The 11,657-nt window shown below is 32.3% G+C and overlaps 1 protein-coding gene across 1 annotated transcript; it reads right to left on the reverse strand.

Annotated features, from left to right (window-relative positions):
• Positions 1 to 8,382: 8,382 nt before the first annotated feature.
• Positions 8,383 to 10,461, reverse strand: LOC140750287 (uncharacterized). Its single transcript, XM_073083731.1, has 3 exons — positions 10,247 to 10,461; positions 8,789 to 10,109; positions 8,383 to 8,400 (listed from the first exon to the last, which is right to left on the reverse strand). Exons 1-3 carry the CDS (start codon positions 10,450 to 10,452, stop codon positions 8,383 to 8,385), a joined length of 1,545 nt encoding a protein of 514 aa, XP_072939832.1. The 5' UTR covers positions 10,453 to 10,461.
• Positions 10,462 to 11,657: the final 1,196 nt, after the last annotated feature.

The following is an 11,657-nucleotide window of genomic DNA, read 5'->3' on the forward strand; positions in this document are numbered from 1 at the left end:
CAATGAAAGCAATCTCATTTCATTTTATAGTATTCCTTTATAAATCGGTCTGAAACAAAATTGGAGTAAGTGTACAATTTTCTCAATATTTATATGAATTTCGAAAAATGTTTGTATCACAGAAAATTAGACTAAGATCAGGACCATTATAGATAGACTGACTCATCCTCTTTTAGAATTAATATCTACAGACATTTAACGTATCAGACAGGGACCGTAGCAAGTAAATTATATTTTTATATATAGTCCGAAACATAGCCGCGCAGACCAGTGTCTGTTAAGATATTTGTTTAGAAGAATTTGATTTTGTCTTACAAGACACGTTCCATACCTGAAGGCATAAATGGGTCTAAAAAGTAATAAATGGTCAAAGTAATCAAGTATACTATAGTGGTTAATAAAGATTTTATGTAAAAGTGTTATGGCACTTCTCAGAAATGAAAATTGGGTAAAATTTCAAAGCTCTAAAAATGTGTTGAGTATTGTAGCAAGTAATGGAAGAGTAGAAAATAGATTTATTGATTTTCGGATAAAGAAGGAGAGCCAGAGCTTGTATTTTTCCGCTCCACCTCAAAGAGTCGTATCTATGTGTGTAGAGGATCTTTTGTCTTTGTTATTTATCCCGGAATGTGTTTCTGATATTGAGACAGACTTGAATAATACATTTCAATTATTGTTTCACTTTAGCTGACTGAAAATACAGACTTAGGGAAGATTGCATAACTCTCTATGGTTTGACGCCAACGCCACACCTATTTCTGCCTTATAACAGAAATGTTAAGCGCTGTTGTGCTCTGCTTTCAAACGTGGTAAGGGATAGTTATTCGAAGCGTTATAACTTAGTACTCCTAACTTAGGGGTAGCTTCGCCCCTGAAGCCAACGTAAAGTAGAGAAGTTACAGATGTTCATGGGCGACAATCACTCAATATCAGACAGGCTGCATACTAGTAGTAGGGATTCACCGGTTCTGGGGCACTAATTTCCCCCCCCTCTCCTGGGCTTCCCCGTCCCCCCGCCGCCCTGTTTGGCACTATCGAGGGGCGAGCCCGGCTAAAAAAAAAAAACTTTGGTGTCAAAATGGGGGTTTCCGACCACGCCCGATCGATTGCACGCATTTATTTTACGCTATCTCCTTTGCTTACGATTTGCTTTAGCTTTTATGAATTACGACCTCTAATTCATTATCTAATCACCTCCTTATCTCATTAAGCTCGCTATGTCCATATAACAATACGGACCTTACTTATCTAATCACCACTCGCTGTCCTCACAACATAATAGGGTCCTTATCACTGTGTCGGTAATCAGGGTTTGCGCATGGTAATGCAATAAAAAATCTTCGTATTGACATTGTTTATTATTTCCAAAACAACCTTTTGAACAATTGCGATACTACAATATCGTTTATCAATTTATCCTCACAAAAAAGGGCTTAAAAAATCTCTGAGTGTATTTCCATAATACATGTAATGCAAGTATGTAAGACTATATTCTCCACAAACTGAAGACCAATCAAGTTGTATTCTATATCTATGAAAATCCCAATGCTTTGCGTTCCTTCTGAAAAAGGCTTTGTGATGGCCTGTTGGTGGTCGACCGTATGAATCAAAATACCCACCGATGCCATTTCTGTCTATGTACATGCCTACCCAGTGAGAGCCTGGTTCACTGTCAGGGTCCAAATTACTTATCAAGTACATTGGAGTCTTGACGTATAGCGGTAATCGGTTTGCCGCATAGACATTGTTTTTCAAGCTACAATGAATTTTACTTAAATGCTTCTGAATCTCGATTGTATCCATTGTGCATGCCTACTTATCAATACCTCTGATAGGTACAATACACTATTTACAAATGCAGAGCAAAATTATCCAAACCTTATATTTAAAGGGACGCAATATGATTTAACTCGAATGAAAGACTTCAAATAGGTATAATATATTACATTTATTAGGCTTTTACTTACATCTAAGTATAGAAATTTATCTTAACTACTGTAGTCGACGGTTACATTTCGGTTCTTACCAATTTCAATAACGTTATCTAACTCTGCATACACTATACAGTTAATAGTTTCGGTTAGAGTTGATTCAAACCGAACTTCTACCCTTACACTGCCATGCTTTATGTCATGCCATGCTTATTTAGATTCCAATGAGTCATGGAATTTGATGACAAATCAGGAGTTAGGTCAAACGCTAATAGGCAGTAACCTTTTGCATATTGCTCCCTAGATATTCCATTACCTTCATTTAGAAAATGTATACCAGTCCCCGAAAATAAAGTGTGATAGGCTGCAGTAAAAATATTATTCTCGAATGATGGTTGCAATGCTTTTGAAGGTATTTGTTGGCCATCAATATATAAACAAAATGTGTTCATGGCATAGTTTTCAAAATTGAATGGATTTTAGTAAGACTTCCATTGAATGCTGTGTTGTTTACAAATCCAACTATACATCTTTTAGGTACTTGCCCCAGAAAAATGTTGTCAAGAGTCTTTCCCTGAACCCCTGATGGTATAGTTAAAACTTTGACTTCAGCTCGAGTAATAGGATATTTTGCTGTAGTAGAGGCTAAGACTTTTTGATGTGCGAGGTGTACAGTTGGATTTATTCGTGCTCTACGAACAATAAGAGTTGCATCCGTAACGCATACTTTACATTTTATATCAGTAGAAGAACCCATCAGATTAAACGATTCTCAAGAGCGAATTAATTTGACACTCATTTGAACCCCATTAATCAAAAACTATTCTTGGTTAAATATATCACCATGTAGATGTCCAATCATTTCTATTTCTTTACTTTCAGATGCTAGTTTTTGTCGTTTCAGAAATCCAGGATTTGTGTTGTCTGTTGAGTTCATTTGTCCAGCTGCATCTTCATACCAAAGACCACAAGTCAAATGAGATTTCTTTGCGGCAGGAGAGTAGTTCAGCAGAGTTTCCAAATAAGCACGGTAAGCATATGTATTATTAGGTGGTGACACAAGATTTTGATTTAAATATACATCTAACTGGCTGAATAGTGAGTGTAACCAGTTATTTATTGGTGCTATTACTGTGGGTGTGCTCACTTTTGATGAATCTAGGTTAACTATTTTTGCTTTAATATGTATCAACGTATGCGATAAATCTAGGTAATCGTCACCAGATCCTGGTACTTGAAATTCTATTGGTCCATCATCAGCAAGAGACGAAATTGGTTTGTAATGAATCCAAATACCATTTTCAATACTTGTTTGTGTTGATGGCAATGCAAATAAATCTAGTTCAGACTTTATACATTCACAAGAATGAATAAAGTATGTATGTAAGAAAGACATAATTCCTTAAATTTATTAGTTATGAAAAAATATCTTTTATGTTGGCATGAGAAACTGCCAATTTTTTAATAGCTTTCACTTTAGCAGCTGAGCGTGGACTGAGTGAGGAAAGACGCTTTCTCTTCGTTATATACCCCAATCCAGACATGTTTATTCTATCAATTTTTTCATCAACTTTTCGTTTTAAATTGGAACTAGCTTCCTTGAGGCGAGATTTTATTGAATCCTCCATGGGTCGTGCATTCACTAAGTCCGACAAAATACCAACTCCAGCGCCTAGTGCTTTTTTTCCTATAACTCTAGCACCCCTTGAAAGCAAAGGTAAAACTGATCTAAATAAGCCTCCTAAAAAACTGCCAATGCCATGACCACGTTGAAACGCGGCTCCTTTATATATTACTCCAATACCAGAACCAGCTTGATGGGAATAATAATGTTCGTAGGGGCAAGTCATATTATTATAATTATTATGAGAATACATTGTTGTGTTTTTTAAAAAGAAGTTTGATACACACAGTTCCAAATTGAAATGGTATCTTTTGACCAGTGGTTGACCTTATATCTATTTCAATAGTGTCAAATTCTCGTCGCATGATTGGTAAATAGTGAGGAGGTGAAAAAACATGCATTTTATTCGCCCCATAAATATACAGTGTAAACTCTATATAACGGCACTGAAGGGACTGTGCATTTTATGGCGTTATAGAGAGTGGTCGTTAAATGGAGAGAAGAAAAATCAGAATTAGAAAAAGAAAAAGTTTATTTCAGTCTAGTGTTAGTAGTTATGTACATAAAAAAGAATCTTATTTGAACGCTATTGCGTGTTGTTTTTTTTTTGTCTGACGTCTTTTGCTGCACCAGTAATTTTGTTGTATTTTTTTTATTATATTATTCATATCTTCTGATATTGAGGCATCTTGGTAAACAAAAGAACAAATTTCTTAGAAAGTTCCGTATGCATGATGCCGACAGTCGAGTTTATTGCGGGCTAGGATAATAAAGCGACAAAAGAACGTACACTGGTGGGCAGTTTTTACTAATTTTAGCAACTTACAAGGTACTTTTTTACTCAATTGTGGTCGTTATTAAGAGTGGGTGTAATGCTATGTAGAGTGTATCATTGTATGGAATACAAGCTAAACCAACTAAGCCAATTGATTTCGACGCTTTATAGAGTTTGTCGTTAAATCGAGTGACGTTACATGGAGTTTACACTGTATTTCATTGGATCTAATGCTATTCTTAGTAAAGGAGTCATGACGTCACCTACTTTCTGTGGTTCAACTATATCGCAATATACAAATAATTTTGATGGTAGCCCTAAATGTAAATTTGCAGGACACTTTCCTGTGTTTCTTTCAATGAGATTCCTGTCAGGTTCAAACCCAAGTTGAAACGACAGCTTAGGAGATAGCTTCACTGATCTTATTGATTTATCGGTAACAGAAACACAAACTAATTTTGATACTTCATCATAACGAAATTTTATATTTTCCTTTGTATTATTTAAAGCTACCAAAATATGATCTATGTTGTCATAATTCGTCGCTGGAATATGAGTCTTGTAATATATTAAGGATGGTATTTGATCGCCTGGCATGGTCATGGGTTTTGTAATATATATAATATTTTCATGTTCTTGTACACTAAACATGGTACATGGATATTGAAATTCAGCAACTCCAACTGACCATTCCCCATCTAGCGTTAAGGATGTTGGTAATTTTGTTGAAAACTTCGTTGTTTTGTTATCAGGAAAGTACTCCATGGAACTGTTACTTAGCAATGTTAAATAGAAACTTTCTTTCATCATATTTTTTCTAATTCAGAGGCCAACACCCAACTATTAAATTTATCTGGATAACCTTTTCACTTCAACAACACTTGCTTTCTCTGAACCTAATATTATTGGTAAAAATGATCCCCCTTTTTGAATTATAATATTTTTACGGACTTTGTTTGTAGTTTTACGCACCAGTTGTCGAAGTAAGTGTTTGTATTTCTTTAATTTATTCTTCTCATTTTCTTGGAGATGTACTACGTAAAACGTTATAGATACATTCACAAATACAATTTATCTCTTGTTCGTTGCTGGACTTTAAGAGTGCTTTTTGGTATTTTGGTTTAAGAATATGAAGAGCTTCTAAAATTTTTTTATGTGTCTTCAAAGTTCGAGACATTATTAATAAATGACGGAAATTTCTTGTTGCTTTGCATATTTAAACCCCTTTGTAGGTAAGTATACAGTACAGTAACAGTCAGAATGGAATATTTTTGTTTTTAATCTACATATATCACTAGTATTTTGTTTTAAATCTATCATTAAATATCCATGAGGTTCTTCCGTTGCATCTTTATAAGAATCTTCCATGAATTTAGTATTTTCAGGTGATACTTGTCTCGCTAAGTGTCGAATCTGTGTTTTGTCACGTGGATTTTTAAAATATATTATATAACTCGAGTTTAAGGAAATGTCCCTCTGACCTCTACCTTGATGAAACAAATTTTGAGTTATATAAAACACACTCAAATTTCTATGATGACTTCCTTTTGTAAAAATGTCAACGATACGGCCATCCGATTCTCTCATAAGATCATCGATGATAACAAGCTGGGGACCTTTACCATCAAACATACTAAGATCTGGCATACCTTGATGGTAATTAACAAGTTTCAAGTTGTATAAAGGTTGCATTTCATCAAAACACCATGTAACTTGATCGAAACTTGTACTACAAATATCTTTTACATATTTAAAAAGTTTGTAACGAATTGTGACTTTCCACATCCACTTGGACCAGCAACTATTGCAGTAAAGGGGTGAATGAAATGAAACATTTTTAAAACAAGTTGACTGCACAACGTTTTATTTAACAATTAACATAATTTAAAGAACAATACACATTTATAATAATCAAGTATAATTTGTCTTAAAACTAGAACACATACATTAAATGGTTTACAGGAACAAACATTGAAATACATTACCAAAATAACAATTATAAACTAGACGTACACATTTATAAACACAATTAAGATAATATATAATTCGAAGACTTATATTAAACATATTTGTAAGTAAACCAATATTTCACCGTTGTTATCTAAGTTTGTAATGACCCCAAGCTAATGTGTCAATACCATTAGGCAAAATATGCCTCTTAGTGTCGCTGTATGATAAACATTTTTTATTTATTTTTTGTGTATAAATTTTATGTTTGATTGATTTAAATCTTAACATTGCTCCGAATTGAATATTTTTCTCGAAAAGACATGCCTTATAGTTATGCATTTGCATATTTTTTGTAACACTTTTGTTAACGCCTTTAGCCTTTGCAACAAATTTGTTTTCAACATCTATTGCATACATTTTAGATCTTAGACCCACAAATTCTCTAAATATTTTTCCATTATTTTCGTCTTTGAAAAAACCTATTTTCTTTTTGTTAACTTGTGGATACCCGTAATTATTGTCAGAGGGATAATCAGAAGAATCGAAATGCATCTTAAGGTCAGGTTTTATATCTTCATAAAAGTTGTTTGTAAATATTTGGTAAATTAAACTGTCTGTATCCGTATACAATAATTTATTTTTGTTTTGAAACTTAGGAATCATGTAGTTGTAATGGAAATCATACATAAGGGTCTTTGAAATATCTAAAATGCAAAATCCTAAATATATTGGTTTATTATAATTAACTTTACACTTTAGCATTTGTACTGCCACTAGGTCTGATGTGAATATACTTAAATTTTTAAAATCTGGCCTTGCAATGTAGTCGTTGACACCTAAAATTTTACCTCTATTTTCCCAATGTGTTAACAACTTAACATTTACTCTTTTTTCTATATTCTCCATAGTTTTTCCAAATACTGAATTATTCATTAGTTTATAGAAATCTTTTTCAAAAACAGACTTTGCTAATGTTCGCATGTTTGTGTTTAAATCTATATATTTCTCTAACCAAGGACTTTGTTTAAACTTTAGTATCCTGTGTATTTTAGTTACCTTCATTCCCATACTAAGACATTGTTTAAGGTTTTTGTAATGTATTTTATATTTAATTTTATCGTTTAGATTTGAAATTAATTTTATATCTTTTGAATTACCAATGCATATATTTTCAGGACATAGTGGTAAGTCAGAATGCAAGTCGTGGAGATCATCAGGATATTTTAAATCAACTTCCAAAACGTAACCAATATTTGATGTATCGGATACATTAAAGTTTGTTTCAGGGTTTACCCATTCAAAGTCTCCAGTGGGTAGATATTGAGACATAGCCCAACCATACAAATTATTAGCATCCAAGTATATTAAATATGATTGAGGTTCATTTTTATTGTAATCTTCCATGAATTGATTGTTTGCTTTTGCATAACGATTGCTGCATTGAGATACACCACCTCTGATACCGGCCTTAAAAAATGCTATTTGTTCGTAATCCATCAATAGATCTAATTCAATTTTTGTATACTTCAACATTGCATCCCAACTTAACCCTGGAGCAGTGTAGTAGTGAGCGGGATCTAACCCATAAGTCTTAATACAAAGCTCTCTGAAGTTTTCAAAAACGTCAGTCAAGAGCAATACATCAGTTTTAAGATATAAGTTTGAGTAATCTAACATATTTTGACAACGAAAATGTTTCCAAATTTCATTTGCACGATTATAATCATCATCGGAGACATTTGAATCTGTTAACGAGCTATAGAACTCACTTTGAGTTGGAAGTGACTTGAGTTTTAATGAATCATAAGAAGTCATGAATTCGTAGGGATAAATTCCTTTTCTTCTTAATTTGGTAAAGTCGTCATTGCAAGGGAAGTTTCTTTTTAAATCATGAAATTGTTCATCAATAAGATTTTTAGCTAACTGATCTAGACTGCAAGATAAAAATTTGTATGAATCTACAAATCTTAGACTTATCTGATTATTATTTACTGTTAATGTTTTTGAAAAAGAAATGTACCTCTCTTTATTTTGCGGAATTATTTTTACTTCTCCGTCGACAAAATTTAGGGCATGAACAATAAAATGTGCATCATAATGGCTCAGATTATGTAGGAATACTGGAATATAACGCGGAGTCTTAAATTTTTTTAAACAGATTTCATGAACTACACCTCTAATAGTGCCAGTATGAAAGTCAAAATCGAAATGTTTATCTTCATTCAAATTCGTTTCACATACATAACAAATTTTAGATTCCGATAATAAATTATTTTCATCATCACTAGATAAAGGCTTAGGCCTCATTTGATAAATATTTTTTGTACATATTAATTTTAAATCTTCATATAAACGTTTCATAAACTCTGTTGCGCAATCTGGCCCACTATATGTTTCGAATTTTGATAAAGTATCATCATACGAACATTTTATATAATAACCGAAACTATACACATCATGCTTTTGAATATTTTCTGTGTAAGACCTAGACGGATGATTAGAACATACATTTATTGGTTTTAAAAATGCTTTAAAGTCAGCATATATAACAAAGGGTAATTTTAGTTTGTTGTTAAAATTCTCAAATTTTATTTTATTATTTGCCGCTGGTTTTCCGAACCAGTCTTTCAATGTTTTAGTACCATCTGGTATATTGGTTTTAATATGAGCGCAATCATTTTCCTGATGATCATCTAATCGCTGTTGAGTTGGAAAATGTAATAAACATCCATCACATATGAAAATTGCATGCTCTTGGTTAGAAATTTGTTTACTCACCAATCGCGACATATTTTTGATATAACAAAAATGAGCATTTAAACCTTTCTTAAGGTATAACAAATTAATATGTACACTTTTACGAAATTTAGTCATTACTAATGGTCCAATTACATCATGATTTTTTTTCTCCCGATTATATTCTAGTCCAAATATGTTAATACTTATATTATTCAATTTTTCAATTTTTGGTACATCCGAAAGCTTTACTGGAAAGGAGATGCCATTGAAGTTTAGTTTGTTTGAATGCATGCTGTACGATGAAACTCTATTACTTTTACTAGTAGTAGGATATAAGGCGGAAAGCAATGCCCATTTAAAACACATATTGTCAGCGTTTTGCACATTAATTACGGCTTTTCTTACTTTAATGTCATGAGGTAGGTCTATATACGAAGTGCCACGTAGTGGGTTGAATTTATGTATATTCATTTCTAAATGTTTGATTTGCGTTAAACTCCAACCGCTATCTTTTTTCTCGAATGAACTGATTTTATTTGATAACGTCTCAATTAATGATGAAAAAAAAATATTTAAGTCATCACCTTGAGAAACAGTATAATTACATGTTTGAAAATCGAATGTGTTTGTAAGATCTTTGGTTTGCTGTGTAAAATTTGCATGTAGTATAAAATTGGTTTTAAACAAAATGTGCATTTTAATGGACTCTTCGATCAATGAACAAATATTATCTTTTATTGAATTAAAGAATAATTCGGGCGTTTTAAGTGTATCTACTGATTCATTTAATTTACTTTTGATTCTGTATGAAATTATTCGCTGACCGAAAGCTGATTCGATTACTGAAACATTAGCTTGAGTACTATGAGATTTAAAAATATTATTTTTGTGAATGTTACTTTTTATGTGGTTGGCAAAATATCTTTTACTTACAAGTCGTTGACAAACATCACACATAACCTTTCCATTGTCTGTGAGGTTGATATCAGATGACGTTGAAGCACCTTCATTAACTTTTATCCTCTTGGCCTTCGGACTGTCGATGTCATAGCTGCTTCTCTTCATTGCACCTCCGACTTGTTGGGGTTGACTATAAAAAAAAAAATATATATATATATATATATATATATATATATATATATATATATATATATATATATATTTATAGTTCAAGATTTAAATAATGTAATATAGAAAGAAATGCATGTAGAAAAAAAATATACATACTTAGTAGGATTTTCAAGCAAGCAGGAAGTCTGAAGCGATTCTTTATCGTGTTGACTACTTTGATTTATGATTGCACTTTCGACTTGTCTGCATATATCGATGAGTTCATTGTCAATTTCTATTTCTTCACAAACTTTTGCAAGTTCTTCTTCAATTTGACTTTCATCGACGAAAACAGTTGTATAAACTTTTTGGAAACTATCCATTATGATGTATAGAACAGGGTTACACAGGAGGTCGTTTATACGTGTATGAAGTTGTAAACCAACTGGTAATGATATGAAAATGTCACTTCCTTCTTATATACTTAACAAGTAATTATACATCAAAACAAAATAATTAGCATGACAATCAACCCTCACTTAATAGTTATTATACTATTAATAAATATTTTAAAAGTATGATTAGGTCATTAACTAATTATTTATTGTTAAATGAGTATTTCTTACTACTCTCTGTTTTCGAAATATCTGTGCACATTTTGTATATAACATTATTCATTTCTTTATATGTTGAACTGTTTTCGTCTGTGTAATATTTGATTCTTAGGGATGCATGTTTCCAATGTTGAGACTGTGGCACGTTGGATAATTTATTTAAATCATAAATATCTATTTTTATTAAATGTGACGAATGTGCTTCATCATCTCTGTTAGTAGTTATATACACTGTTCCACCATGTCGTTGAGCTCTAGATACGGCTGATGAAAGTTTTCTATTTTTTGTCTTTGGCAATAATCGAATATTGAGTACAAGTTATCATTCGAATTATTTCTTTTTAAAATTTTAGATTTCTTTGTTTCTTGAGATATGTCTTCCTCGTCAGATAGCGTGTAATAATATTGTTTAAATGTATTTGCTTAATATATATTCTAAAACAACACAAAGGCAAAGTTAGTGTCAAATGAAATGATATTGGAAAGTGACACAAATCAATTCAATATTATCAAGACTTACTTACCTCCATTGTTGACACTTGGATGCACTACACTTCACAAACCAAACTGTTCACTGTTACTTCACCCAACGAACTATGAGAGCATACTCCTCCCTTCCTGCTTATAAGCACTCACTTATCAGCGTCTAAATATATTTGGTTATTGTAACCACCCGAGATAACTACATCCTATTTCCTTTCATTATGATAAGTACCTTATCATCGGTCTGAGTTCCAATGCTATTGATTCACCATATCCTAATGGGCCAACAAACAAGTACGAACAAGTTTCCTTTCATTATGATAAGTACCTTATCAGTGCTCAGAGTTATTTAAAATGTGAAGTATGCATTACGGATGCAACTCTTATTGTTCGTAGAGCACGAATAAATCCAACTGTACTCCTCGCATATCAAAAAGTCTTAGCCTCTACTACAGAAAAATATCCTATTACTCGAGCTGAAGTCAAAGTTT

This window comes from Epargyreus clarus, unplaced genomic scaffold (genome assembly GCF_041222505.1).
Source record: "Epargyreus clarus isolate Ecla_fem2 unplaced genomic scaffold, WU_Ecla_fem_2.2 ptg000019l, whole genome shotgun sequence".
Taxonomy (NCBI): Eukaryota; Metazoa; Arthropoda; class Insecta; order Lepidoptera; family Hesperiidae; genus Epargyreus; species Epargyreus clarus.